This window comes from Xenopus tropicalis, chromosome 10 (genome assembly GCF_000004195.4).
Source record: "Xenopus tropicalis strain Nigerian chromosome 10, UCB_Xtro_10.0, whole genome shotgun sequence".
Lineage (NCBI taxonomy): Eukaryota > Metazoa > Chordata > Amphibia > Anura > Pipidae > Xenopus > Xenopus tropicalis.
In genome coordinates, this window is record NC_030686.2 from 38063433 (window position 1) to 38078549 (window position 15117).

Genomic DNA, 15117 nt, shown 5'->3' on the forward strand with positions numbered 1-15117 from the left:
ATGACGGCCCCCAAGATGGCGGCGCAGTGCTGAGGTAGAGCTCTGACTTCCTGATGGGGTCGCGAACTGTCTGTGTCAGTAACCCTCCCGTAAGCCGCAGAAGGCTGTGAGTGAATCCCGGGGAGCCGGCTACCAAGGCGCAAGGCTGGCAGAACTGCAGGGAGCTGACGAGCCCAGTGAGATGCAGGAGAAGGAGGAAGGGGATAAGACTAAAAGCATGTTCCTGTCCCGGGCCCTGGAAAAGATCCTGGCCGATAAGGATGTGAAGAAGGCCCACAACTCCCAGCTCAGGAAAGCCTGCCAGGTGGCTCTAGGTGAGGCTCTAAGTGCCAGGCTCTGATGTGGAGGGTAGGCTGGCTAACATGTTGTGTGGGGCTGATGCCCAGCTGTGGGCAGGAGAAAGCCTGTCAGGGTGAATGGCAGGTACCTACTGGGCCTCTTTTATAAACTGTACGAGAGTATATTATTATTCAGCTGTCAGGCTGCTTCAGAACCTCTTACTGATCATCTTCTCCTCACTTTCCAGCAGTGATTACCAATCTCAATATCCTTATCCTCTGCTGGACTACATTACCCAGCATGCCCTAGCACCTGGCTGTATGTGGCAAGATGCTGCATGCCAACTCAGGTTATCCCTACTAGTGGGCTCCCATGTGTGATTCCATCCAAGGCACAGACTGCTTGGAGGTTATATATTCCCCTTTGCTTCCCAGAAACATACAGACAGGTTCATTTGCTCCTGAGGAAATTCACCACATTGGGTGTTTGTTTGGCACCTTAGATTGTAAGCTCACTTTAGGGGCAGTGTCATTGGCAAGCCATTTTTATGAAAACTGCTACCTACTATAGTTTATATAAATACCCTGCTGTGTAGCCCCGGGGGCAGCCATTCCTGCACTGGTACAGCTGGGGTGTTTGCTACAGAAACCCTACTATAGTTTATATAAATACCCTGCTGTGTAGCCACGGGGGCAGCCATTCCTGCACTGGTACAGCTGGGGTGTTTGCTACAGAAACCCTACTATAGTTTATATAAATACCCTGCTGTGTAGCCCCGGGGGCAGCCATTCCTGCACTGGTACAGCTGGGGTGTTTGCTACAGAAACCCTACTATAGTTTATATAAATACCCCGCTGTGTAGCCCCGGGGGCAGCCATTCCTGCACTGGTACAGCTGGGGTGTTTGCTACAGAAACCCTACTATAGTTTATATAAATACCCCGCTGTGTAGCCCCGGGGGCATCCATTCCTGCACTGGTACAGCTGGGGTGTTTGCTACAGAAACCCTACTATAGTTTATATTAATACCCTGCTGTGTAGCCCGGGGGGCAGCCATTCCTGCACTGGTACAGCTGGGGTGTTTGCTACAGAAACCCTACTATAGTTTATATAAATACCCTGCTGTGTAGCCCCGGGGGCAGCCATTCCTGCGCCGGTACAGCTGGGGTGTTTGCTACAGAAACCCTACTATAGTTTATATAAATACCCCGCTGTGTAGCCCCGGGGGCAGCCGTTCCTGCACTGGTACAGCTGGGGTGTTTGCTACAGAAACCCTACTATAGTTTATATAAATACCCCGCTGTGTAGCCCCAGGGGCAGCCGTTCCTGCACTGGTACAGCTGGGGTGTTTGCTACAGAAACCCTACTATAGTTTATATAAATACCCTGCTGTGTAGCCCCGGGGGCAGCCATTCCTGCACTGGTACAGCTGGGGTGTTTGCTACAGAAACCCTACTATAGTTTATATAAATAACCTGCTGTGTAGCCCCGGGGGCAGCAATTCCTGCACTGGTGCAACTGGGTATTTGCTACAGAAACCCTACTATAGTTTATATAAATACCCCGCTGTGTAGCCCCAGGGGCAGCCATTCCTGCACTGGTACAGCTGGGGTGTTTGCTACAGAAACCCTACTATAGTTTATATAAATACCCTGCTGTGTAGCCCCGGGGGCAGCCATTCCTGCACTGGTACAGCTGGGGTGTTTGCTACAGAAACCCTACTAAAGTTTATATAAATACCCCGCTGTGTAGCCCTGGGGCAGCCATTCCTGCACTGGTACAGCTGGGGTGTTTGCTACAGAAACCCTACTATAGTTTATATAAATACCCCGCTGTGTAGCCCTGGGGCAGCCATTCCTGCACTGGTGCAACTGGGTTGTTTGCTACAGAAACCCTACTATACTTTATGTAAACAAAGCTGCGGTATAGTCATGGGGGCAGCCATCAAAGGAGAAAAGGCACAGGTAACTTCACAGATAACAGATAAAATCCCTATTATATTCTATAGAGCATGTCTGTTATCTACTATGTAACCTGTGCCTTTTCTCCTTTTTCCAACTTGAATGGCTGCCCCCATGGCTACATGACAGCTTTGTTGATATAACCTATAGTAGTGTTTCTGGATAATATAGGCTTGTTCATCTCTGTAGGGTTGCTTGGAAATTGAATTTACCCATGATATCCATGTGACTAGTATCTCATGTACATTTCAACCATAGATTCCCAAACCTTGTTATGAGCTAAGGCCAATTAGTGTGAGATTTGTAGAACAAGGTTAGCAGCATGTGGGCATGGTACACCCCAGGACTATAAATCTTTGTTCTTTTTCCTTATATAAACATAACAATCGAGATTGTGTGATTTCTGTGCAAATGAAAGGGCTGTCTGCTAATGCAAGAACTGTTCATTCATTATTTGCACTGTATATGAGTCTGGGTCATGTGATGCCCGCTGGGTTTTTTCCACTATTCTTCAAACTGTGCTTGCATTGGTGTCATAAGGGACATAAAACGATTCTCCAGAATGAAGGAGCCATGTGTCTTTAGCTTCTGGGTCTGCTTTGCCCTGGTTTAAAGGCCATATAACCTGCTGAACTGGCTTTGACAGTTTATATTTAAATCAATTAATTACTTATCACTGTTTTAGTGTCTGCTTATGGGACTGTGCAAGATAATTAGGTAAATGTTTTCTGTTTTATGGCAATTTACATATCAACTGTACCTGTTCTCAAACCTGTTAGTTCTTTATTAAAACCTGTAAATGCAGATATGCTAGTGGTGTGAGTTGTAGTTTCTGTCAGAGCAAACTGGTTTTGCAGGGGAATACAGATACTTTTGATTTTCTTGCTGAGGGAATAGATTACCCATGGGAAATGATCAATGTTTTACGCTTAAATGGATGTTTAACGTTTAGTATCTTATAAAATGTCCTATTCCTAGCAACTTTGCAATTGGTCTTTATTTTTTTTAATAGTTTTTGAATTATTTGCCTTCCTCTTCTACATCTTTCCAGCTTTCAAATAGGGGTCACACATCCCAATAGCCAAAAACTACTGCTTTGTGAGGCTAAAATATAATTATTGTTGTTTCTTTTTAATCCTTATTTTTCCAGTCTGTTATTGAAACCACTGCCTGGTGGCTAAGGTAAACAAGTCCCTAGCAACCATATAGCTGCTGGAAATCCAAACTGGAGAGCTGCTGTACAATAAACTAAATAACTGAAAAACCACAAAAAATATTAATGTCAATGTTATACTAAAGGTTTATTTAAAAGTAAACAGTCAGTTTAATATGGGCAGTTGATTAAATAGAAGGGGAGCATCTTGGTTAAAACTGCTGCCTTGATTCTCATTGTTCTTCGGTGGAATACAGTGTGCGCCAAAAGGATATTTAAGAAAAGGGGCAGCAAATGTGTATTTGTGAGTCAGCTATGGTGGGGTAAAGGGAATAAAAAATACACCTATGGTCTTTTTTCATATGCTGCTAATACCTGACTCTTTCCTGGAAGTCTTAATGTCACTGCCAAGCTGCACTTTGGAATAATTGCTCCAGCTTGTGCCATGGGTTGTGATCTTTGGAGTTCAGATCTGAAAACTTGGCAGGTTTTCAATGATCCTAAAAAAAATGAACAATGAAAAATCTCATGTCTGTATGTGTATATACATATATACATACACACTTTTGTAACCTTTCATTCTGTGCATTTTTTTTGGTTGCTACAAATGTTACTTATCGTAAATTCCTCCCTTAGCTACCTATGAAGTCTGTCCTTTTTCTTGGCATTACAGGGTGTACTTCTACTGAACAGTGTTTTACGTGATATAAATATCTTACTATATTTGTGTATTGCAGTGTGAAAGACCATTAGTGACTGAACATATACTGCCAGAAAAAGGTTTTTTATTTATACCTTCTGGTACAGTGGACATTGAAATCTTTATGTATATTTTGTTTTTTCTTTTTTGTGTTTCATGTACACAAAAATGTGTTTTCTTAAACAGCTCTTCGTCATTTCTGACTGTTTTTCTTTTTGTTACTTTGATTTTATGTTGGGGATTCTCACGGAGGGGGTAGGTGCATGATGTCCTCACACGGGGTGGTATCGGTTGATACACTTCCATGTCACTGTTTGATTGTTTTTTTCCCACCAAGCACAATATATAAGGTTTGTCTAACTTTCCTTTTGTAACTTTGACAAAGGCTGGTGTTGCAGCCGAAACGTCAGTTGTCTGTTCACTCTGATAAAATTAAGAAAAAATATATATATATATAATGACTGATCTTGTTGGAGTTAAGTCGGCCATACACATAGAGTTCGGCTCTTCACTCTACTGCGTATGCTCAAGCATGCAAAGACGGCAGAAGGAAGAGGAGACGCTCGCTTGTAGGTACCCCGGGCTGGTGCGGTTTTTTCCAAACGGGCACCAGCCCGGGGTACAAGGTAAGCGATTAAAGTCACTGGGGGGTGCCTAACATTTTGGCACCCCCAAGTGATTTAGTCTTTCCCTCTACTATAAGGGTGAAGACTTAAGGTGGCCATACACGTACCAATTATGATCTTTCTTGCGACCATTGTTTCCCTCCATTGACGTTCAGGGCTAAATTGTCAGAAATGAAGGTAGAAACAATAGGGATTCTACCTCCACCTGCCGATTCAGCCCTAAACGCAGATTTTGCTCGGATGTCTTAAACGGTTCTTTCCATCGCTTTGGTAATCTGAAGTCGCACGAAGTTTCCTCCTGCAGGAGGTTGGGAGCTGCAGGCCAGGTTGATTAGCAGGTCCAGGCAGGTAAAAATAAAGATTGTGGGTTCTGCAAAGGATTACATGGCAACCAGATTAGACCCTGTGTACCTGAAAGAAACCTTTCTGATATAACTATATGTATTTAGTCTTTTCAATTTGGTAAACATCTAGAAAGTGTTTCTTTCTGCGCCATGTGAGTTAAATAGGAAGGGCTGTGGTGTAGGGAATGTGCTATATTTGTAAATGAGTCACAATCTCTTTTTCCCTTCTGGAAATGTATAGAGCCTTGTAAAGTTTGAAATGTTCATTTGTTGGGGAAAAATTCTAGCTATTGATATCCCTTTATGTAAGGCTGAACAGCACAAAAGAGGTGCCAGTTTCATAAAGTAAACTGTGATTTCTTATTAACAGGGTTGTTTTTGTGCCAAAGTAATGCTTTCATACCTATACCAACAGTTCGTAGTTGCTATTGGCCTCTGTGTTATTCGCCTGACCATAGGTGTGATGAAAATTAGTAGTTTGATTTTATTAAACATTTAAGCAAAGTTATATCAGTGGTGCTTTGTGCTCCATGATGGTCAGCTAATGCTGATGAGCCTACAAGTTTGCTACTCCCCAACACATGTTAATCACTAGGAGGATAGTTACAGCTTTATAAAGACACTGATAGCTGGTTGTGATTACCTTTCCAACCAACCTTTAGGGCTCTGGCACACGGGGGAGATTAGTCGTCCGCAACAAAACTCCCTGTTCGCGGGCGACTAATCTCCCCGAGTTGCCTACCCCTGCCATCCCACCGGCGAACATGTAAGTCGCCGGCGGGATGGCAGACGTGGCGGCGCGATTTCGCGCAAATCGCCCCGCCGCGTCTGCCATCCCGCCGGCGACTTACATGTTCGCCGGCTGGATGGCGGGTCATGGCAACTTGGGGAGATTAGTCGCCCGCGAACAGGGAGTTTTGTCGCGGGCGACTAATCTCCCCCGTGTGCCAGAGCCCTTAACTATAGGAACCTTTAAGTATATCAACACTGCTGTCAACCTGCGCATTGGGGGTGCCAGTTACATTCCCTTATCTGTTCAGCAAACTGATTTGTTTTTGTCATTTTTGCCTTTCATAAGGCCAAATGAATTGGTTTTAGTCTGTTATTATACAAATATCAATCTAGCTGAATGTATAATTATTTACTTGAAGTTAAAATTCACCTAAAATGAATCTTTAGAATCTTGTGGACAGACGTAATATAAGCAATTTTACAGTTGGTCTCTTGGTTGCTCCTTTTTTTTTTTTTTGCCTGACCTGCAATCTGGTTAATGGGGTCAGTCAACATTGATCTTGGCTTACAAATATTTTTCATTATTAACCTTCATGTCCTCTTCCAGTCTAGCTAAAGCCTGCTTGCTGGGGTCAGAGGTCTAAAAAAAAAATGTTTGTTTGCCTGGTAAAAGAAAACATAATTCTAAGCAGCTTTGCAATATACATTTATTACAAATGTGAAATGTTTTTTATGTTAATTGTATATATAATAATTGTATATATAATTGCTATTAAAAGCTGTGTCTGTCCTTTTTCTATTCTCTGCCCTGGAGGCTCTGACTTTTGAAACAATGGAACACAGGGCAGAGGATTGACAGGCCTGTCTTGCTGGAAGAGACTGGCTTTTGCAACATAGTTCTATTAGCAATTAGCTTATGACTATTTAAACAAACATTCAGGTCGAAGAAATAGTGGGGAGCCATGTTGTGGCACCGGCATGCAGTGTCCTTTTAAGAACAATGAGAGATGGGGAGTTTTGGAAATGTCCACTGCCATAGATGACAAAGCACCAGATAATACCTGCCCCTCTGGATCCATTGGAACCAGGTCCAGACTGGGATTTAAAATAGGCCCTGGCATTCCAAGTACACAGAGGCCCAATCAGCTCCCCACATCAGCCCAATAAATAGTGACTGTCTATGGCATCTTACAGCAGCCTCTCTGGCATTTGCCAGAACCCACAGATTGCCAGTTGGAGCCTGATTGGAAATGCCTTTACATGCAGCTATCTTGGGTAATTGCCAAAAATGCTGCCTTCCACATTTTCATGCAGTTACTAGAGACTGACGTGCAAAGTGTTTTACATACGTAATTCCAATGGATCCAGATGGGCAGATATATTCAGGCTCTTTGTCCGTCTCAGAAAAGGAGACTTTGCAACACTAACAGATCATTGTTTTGTTTTCTTTTTCTATTTTCCCCAGCCTCTCCCTGCATGGAGCTGCGTTTGTATAAATAGCGATTATGAGCTCTGTAAAAACAACCACTTACCTCCCCCATGTGTCTGTTTGGCTTACAGATAAGCAAAGTTCAATATGCAGTTACAACATCCAGAGCATTGGAAATAATTAATTTTTCTTTTTGTTCCAAAATATAAAAAACTATAGTATACGCAACAAAAAAAGTCCTTTTCATTGTACAGCAAAAATTACACTTTGCCTTAAAAGTTGGTTCAGTGTTGCTTTTATCCTTTAGTGATGCACAGAAGACATTTTGTGCTTGAACTCTAAATTAGAGACACTTATTATCTATTTATACTAATTAATTAGTAATTGCATTTTTATTATTATTGCTGACATTTCCCTTTTCTTTGTTGCAGAGGAAATCAAGGTAGAGCTTGTATCACAGAAGTAAGTACAATTACACATTCTTATTTTTAAGCAGAGTATTTTTTTTTTAATTGGGTAATGGGGGAAAAACCACTCATCCAGAACGGGATATGCCTTCAGCACTTGGGACAAATTAACTAATTCCCCCAAAGACAAGAATATCCAGATTAGGGCCATGGTGCACACATTTTCTGCCATATGGCTGGTAGCTCTGTCTGCAGCCATACAGTAGTAAGAAAGGCACAATAAGCTGAAGTGCACACCAAGGATAGTGGGATTCTTAATTGACAACAGGGCCCCAAATCCAGCATTCCAACACCATAGAGGGAGTTTTCTAAAATCCAAAATAGTGAGAATGCTGATTCCCCCCACCAAGACAAGATTTTCTAGGAATGGAGTATTTATTTCACAACACTCTAGTTATGTTCTGGCTGGCCCAAAACCCACAGATCAGGTTATGTTGGGGTGAAAAATGGACCACCACTTCGGATGCAGGTTGTCATCGCTCAGCCATAACACACATTTCATTTTCATCTGAGTGGGCAACTGGACTTCAAAAAGCTAGCCTCATCATTGGTGACCAATTTCTCTAATATAAACTAAGGGTGCCAGCATAGGTATTCCTCTATACCAGTGATCCCCAACCAGTGGCTCCGGGGCAACATGTTGCTCACCAACCCCTTGGATGTTGCTCTCAGTGCCCCCAAACCAGGGAGTTATTTTTGAATTCCTGACTTGGGGGCAAGTTTTGGTTGAATAAAAACAAGATTTCCTACTAAATAAAGCCCCCTGTAAGCTGATAGGGTGCATAGAGGCTCCCTAATAGCCAATCACAGCCCTTATTTGGCTCCTCCATGAACTTTTATGGTGCTTGTGTTGCTCCCCAAGTCTTTTTCCATCTGACTGTGGCTCCCGAGTAAGAAAGGTTGGGGACCCCTGCTCTATACTAAGCACAATTCAGCAGGAACCTCCCCCTAAGTTTGCTCATAGCCTATAAAGAGAGCTACCATAAAACTATGGCAGCATAGGGATTCCCCTGAACTAAGCACAATTCAGCAGGGACAACCGCCTAAGTTTGGTCATAGCCTGTACAGACCAATACCATAAAACTATGGCAGGATAGGGATTCCCCTGTACTAAGCAAAATTCAGCAGGAACAGTCCCCTAAGTTTGCTCATAGCCTGTACAGAGAGGTACCATAAAACTATGGCAGCATAGGTAATTCCCTGTACTAAGCACAATTCAGCAGGAACAGCCCCCTAAGTTTGCTCATAGCCTGTACAGAGAGATACCATACAACTATGGCAGCATAGGTATTCCCCTGTACTAAGCACAATTCAGCAGGAACAGCCCCCTAAGTTTGCTCATAGCCTGTACAGAGAGATACCATAAAACTATGGCAGCAGAGGTATTCCCCTGTACTAAGCACAATTCAGCAGGAACAGCCCCCTAAGTTGCTTATAGCCTGTACAGAGAGATACCATAAAACTATGGCAGCAGAGGTATTCCCCTGTACTAAGCACAATTCAGCAGGAACAGCCTTTAAATTTGCTCATAGCCTGTACAGAGAGATACCATGACAGTAGTACAGTCATTGCTCAGTAAAGCAAGATCCTTTTTGCATATTGCCCCTTTATTGAGATTTTACCCCTTGAAATCCCTTCTTTGAGAATTTATCTGCTATAGTTTGAAAGGTCCAGTAGCTGCAGGGCAGCCTCTCATGAAACGCCTAAAACAGGTTTATCAGGGAAAACTGGTAAATGTGCTGCAGAAACTGAATTTGTCTTTTCCTTCTGTTTTTATTTGTCAGCACTAAAGTAAGCGTTAGTGTCCAAGGATTACAAATGTAATTTAACAAAGTGCAAGTGGCGGGAATGTGCTTATCAGAGGGTGTGCGTAACTAAGTAAACATTGTAACTTGTATATTTTTATGCTTTTACTTCAGCTTCACCCTTCTATACCAATTCCCATTCATTAGTTTAAGTGGGTGTGTATTGGTCCTTTAGCTTCAAAGGAGATCACTAACGCCCTCAGTGGGTTAAAGGGCTTGTTCACCTTTGAGTTTACTTTTGTTGTAATATTGAGAGTAATATTCTCAGACAAGTAGCAACTGGTATTCATTTTTTATTATTTGTAGTTCCTTTAACAATTTTCCTTTTGTTCAGCAGTTATCTGGTTGCTAGGGTCCAAATTACCATAGCAACCAGGGAGTTGTTTGAATGAGAGACTGGAATATGAAGAGTAGAAGGAATGAATAGGTAGATAAGGAATAAAAAAGTAACAATAAAATTGTAGCCTCACAGAGCAATAGCTTTTTGACTGCCAAGGTCAGTGATCCCATTTAAAAGCTGGAGAAGAAGGCGATTAATTCAAAAACAAAAGCAAATAAATAATGGAGACCAATTGAAAAATTGCTTAGAATTGGCCATTGTATAACATACTAAAAGTTGACCTGAAGGTGAACATCCCGTTTAAGGACAATGGGAAATTAGTCACCCCGTAGTTAATCTACCACGGGCGACTACTCTACCCATAATGCCTTTCCATCGGCAATTAAGTGAATCTCCAGTGGAAAGGCATACGCGTTGCTTTATTTTCCAAAGTCACATGAAGTTTCTTCCTGCAGGGAACTCCACACAGCTTCGGAAAACAAAATGACGCATATGCCCCTCTCTCAGCAATTCACTCTGTTGCAGGTGGAAAGGCATTTTGGGGAGATTAGTTGCCCGCAGTAGACAAGATTTGACCGTGGGCAACTAATCTCCCCATGGTTTATAAGTTGGATTTCTATTCTACAACTTGTTTTTGTGAAGATCTTTTGAGCATTAAAGACTTACGTTGTGTACATTTCTTATATTCCAGGGAAGGCACTGCAACTCCATCCAAAGCTAAATTCATTGAGGCCGATAAGTATTTTCTCCCATTTGAGTTGGCCTGTCAGTTAAAATCCCCTCGCGTAGTTAGTACATCACTGGACTGCTTGCAGGTAATTACTGTTTCTGCTGCTTGTTTAAAAATGCTATTAGTATGTATAGTACTAGGACTCCATGCTTTACAATACTGATTATTGCTTATGGGCTGAATTCTCTGCAATTCCCGCTGCTGTGAATTTTGAATGAGAAGAAACAGTCCTACAAAATGCCATTCATCCCTTTTACCCATGGCACTGTACGGTTCTTTTTGGCCATTGAATTGACCCTGGAACCTTTAAATCAAAAGTTAAAAGTATAAGTGATGACACAGGAAATATAAGGGCAGATTACACATGGTAGATCATTCACTTTTCAGAGTCTGTTTCCTACACAGGCTGAGAAAAGCGGATTCGCTCTCATTCGCAGCTCCTTGTAGGTGTACAACTAGACACGGCTTTGGCCTAAGTGCAACTACACCAAAAAACACGAAAGCAGGCTTTGTTTGGCTGATTTCCACTGTCAGTGCAGCTATAAATTCAATGTTTTGGTGTAGGAGCAAACAAATATATGGCTTTAAAATATTTATGGCAAAATAAATAAGTTCTTCCATAGATAAAAACAGCAGAACTACTGGGCTGAATCATAAAGGGTTGGTTAATACAATCATATTATCTAGCACCACCCCTCTTTTATGTAGTCCAGTAGTTCTGCCATTCTTTTAATTCATGCTTTGTAAGGTTCATTGTATTTAGGGAGACTGTTTAGCTGCCCCACAATCACAGACAACAATACTAAAGCTGGCCATGCAGTGAAAGATTTACTCTTTTGGCAAGGTCACCAAACAAGCATTCTAAGGCCAATCAGTCTGATTGCATTGATTGGATGCAGGGCATTGGAATGGGGACTGCATCAGTGAGCTGATGCCTTTTCCCGGCATTATCTTTAAACCTGTACAATCAACAATTGGCCGATTTTCGATTTTGATGGCCCCATATACTCTCTACGTCATCTGCTTTTATCGGCCGATGTACGTCCACCTTAAAGCTCATGGTCCACTGGGAGATTAGTAAACCGTGGTTCAATCTCGGCTACTGTGGGCCAGTAAATTGCCAGTGGAAAGACATATTTATTGCTTTGTCTTCTGAAGTTGCCCAAATTTTCCTCCTGCAGGCAACTTAGCGCCGCCCCCCATGGCCCTAACTGTACAATTTTATAGGCAGCTAGATCCTATCCGATAGATCTGTGTCTCAGTGGAGGAAAATATGTATTCTCTGAATTGTCATATTCAAAAAGGAAACATAACCATTTACTGTGATAATATTGTTCTTAGAAACTTATTGCCTATGGACACATTACCGGCAATGCACCAGACAAAGGAGCTCCTGGCAAGCGCCTCATCGATCGGATAGTTGATACAATCTGCAGCTGTTTCCAAGGCCCCCAAACAGATGAAGGAGTACAGTTACAAATCATAAAGGTAAAAAAACCTTCTTGGTCAGTAATCCCCAACCAGTGGCTCTGGGACAACATGTTGCTCACCAACCCCTTGGATGTTGCTCCCAGTTCCCCCAAACCAGGTAGTTATATTTGAATTCCTGACTTGGGGGCAAGTTTTGGTTGAATAAAAACAAGATTTACTACCAAATAAACCCTCCTGTAAGCTGATAGTGTGCATAGAAGCTGCCTAATAGCCCTTATTTGGCACCTCCATGAACGTTTATGATGCTATTGTTGCATTTTACATTTGACTGTTGCTCACTAATAAGAAAGGTTGGGGACCCCTTTTATTGGTTTATTGCTATTGGCCTTCATCTCTCTGTATGGAACCCTACACAACTTAAGGGTAAATGTTTTTAAAATACATTTTAACTGAGCAGTGCCAAAAGTAAGTCTGCTAATGGAATCATTAGCGTTACAACTGAGCAAAAGGATGAAATGATCTAATCAGGAAAGGCAAGGTGTTTCCTAGTTCTAAAAGCATTTTAAGCATGTAATAGCTCCATGGAATAAAAGTAACACAGCTGGTCCAGTTAAAATACAAGCATAAGCCTGTCAGGTTTGATTTTGAAATGAGTGTCATTGTTTTATTTTCCTGTCTGCAGGCTCTGCTCACAATTGTTACATGCCCCTTTGTTGAAATCCATGAAGGAACGATCCTTCACACTGTGAGGACATGTTACAATATCTATCTGGCAAGCAAAAACCTGGTAAATCAGACCACGGCCAAAGCCACGCTGACGCAGATGCTGAACGTCATTTTCATCCGAATGGAAAATCAAGCGGTACTTCATAAATATGCATGTTGCATGTCTCTTTCTGGCAGGGTTTTCTTATCTCTGCAACTCACTTACTTTTTCTTACAACTACTGGTGCTAGAATGTAAATTTTGCTTTTCGGGTAAAATTGAGCCTGCCATGTTTTTTGTGAGTCACGTGTTCTAATTCTGTGTGTATTAAATGTGGACCATGAAGAAGGGACTCGTCAGCTGGTTTTCTGCCAGAAAGGAAGTAGTGGCAATTATAGGAGTACCAGAAAATGTATTCCCCTTGCAACCACGTTCAACGTAAATATTCTTACCTAGTCATTGTGTCCCATTAATTTTCAGATAAGCTGGGCTGAAGGGAGTCAATGGAAAGGCTCTGGTTAATGTCACCCTGTAAAAATGCTTCAGTTAATATAGCTTCTCCAGCAGAATCCTGCATTGAAATCCGTTTTTCAAAAACACAAAGATTTTTGTATATTTTTTTTTTTTAAATTTGGGCTAGCCATATTATTCATTTCCCATGGTGCCACAGTCATGTGACTTGGGCTCTGATAAACTTCAGTCACACATTACTGCTGCGCTGCAAGTTGCAGTGATATCCCCCCCAGCAGTCGATCAGCAGAACAATGGGAAGGGAGCAAGATAGCAGCTCCCAGTAGGTATCAGAATAGCATTCAATAGTAAGAAATCCAAGTCCGGTTTGGGACTCCTTCAGTTACATGGGAGTAGGAGAAATAATAGGTTACCTGAAAGCAATTCTATTGTGTAGCGCTGGCTCCTTCTGAAAGCTCACTCAGGCGCCTACACACCAATATTACTAAAAATACATTTGTTGGTTCAAGAAAACCATTTTAAATGGTAGAGTGAATTATTTGCTATGTAAAAAAGTATACCATAGAAATAATGACAGTATGTTTAATGCCATTAATTTGCATTGAACACGTAGAGAACAGTTGAACACAGCTGTAAACTTTTTATTAGAGATCTAGATAAGGTGGTTGGCAAGCATGGGTTGATGAACAAATACATACTAGTTGGGCAGTTCATGACAATTTTATAAAACCACGGTTTCCATCTAGCTGCAGGAACAGCAGGAATATGTGATACAGCATCAGAAAATCCACTCGCCTGTGCCCTACAGAGCAATGGGATCTCCAAACCTCAAACATAAGAATAATAACCATCTGCTAAATGAGCTTCCTGTGCCAGGAAATGATAATAGCACAAACCCTGAACAAGGCATGGAGGCTGCAGAAGGAAATGAGCACACAGAGGGAGCAGACAGCTGCAATGTAACAACAGATGTAGAGTCTGTCTCTGAGATCTCAGGTAATTGTGTTTTGTAATATAAATGTGTGTATATATAAATATATATAGGTGGACGACTGGGTTGCCTAAGGCACACAGCCACCTTGGCCCAGCACATTTATACTTGTCTGTCATTGTGTGAAAATATGAACTGTCATTAAAACATTGATGAATGAAAAAAAAAATGTTTTTTTGTGCAGCCAATGAGGAAACTCCTGCTGACATAATTGAGGACACTACTGATTCTGTCTGCAAAGGTATGTATATTTGTGTATAGGTGTCTCAACCCACAAATTTGCCCTGTAGTTCCAAATATTTCTTATGTTAGAAGGTTTTCACCCTCTGGCCAGTGACCTTGCACATGTGTACTGGCTTAATAAGAAAAGATGCAGTATCTGGTTGAGTAGATTTAATACATCTGAATATTTAACCTTAATAAATAACTAGGGAGGTACATATGTTTCATTTAAAGGAGAAGGAAAGGCATTTTGGCATTTTACTGCCAATAGATTTTCCACAGTAGTTCCACCTAGAACAATGTATTTATTCTGCAGAAACCATTACTATACCTGAGTAAACAGCTTTAGAAGCTTTCTCTGTGTGCTTAAGATAGCAGCTGCCATGTTAAGTAGCTTCCTGCTGCAGCTCTAGCCATTATAGCTCAGATCACACATTCCTAAGGTTGGGGGGAAGGAGTTCTTAGCATTCTGGTGAGAGAGGGGGAGCAGGAGAGGGGAGAAAGGAGAGAACTGTGCAGATTCTGGCCTCTGGAATTAAGGATGTTTCTGAGAGGAAGTCAGACACTGGAACATCATGTTTACAAAAAAAGAGACAAGAAATCGTGTGTTTCTTTTGATAGAGCACTTAGTGCAGCGTTTCTGTAAGTGCTTATGGCTGTATTTAAATAGACCTTTCTGATGAAGATTACTTAGTTTTTACCTTTCCTTCTCCTTTAAACTCATAAGTTAGG

The 15117-nt window shown here is 41.8% G+C and overlaps 1 protein-coding gene across 2 annotated transcripts in view; it reads left to right on the top strand.

The window, feature by feature from the left end:
- Nucleotide 1: 1 nt before the first annotated feature.
- The window catches only part of arfgef2 (ADP ribosylation factor guanine nucleotide exchange factor 2), a 36732-nt gene continuing 21616 nt past the window's right edge, over nt 2-15117 (top strand). Inside the window, exons 1-7 of one of the 2 annotated variants that reach the window (XM_002933180.5) lie at nt 2-314; nt 7655-7685; nt 10527-10650; nt 11907-12053; nt 12679-12858; nt 13919-14168; nt 14348-14404. In XM_002933180.5, coding sequence (XP_002933226.3) covers nt 182-314; nt 7655-7685; nt 10527-10650; nt 11907-12053; nt 12679-12858; nt 13919-14168; nt 14348-14404 — 922 coding nt within the window. In that variant the 5' untranslated portion in view covers nt 2-181. The remainder of the gene's footprint in view (nt 315-7654; nt 7686-10526; nt 10651-11906; nt 12054-12678; nt 12859-13918; nt 14169-14347; nt 14405-15117) is intronic. The other variant, XM_018097882.2, reaches the window with a different exon arrangement.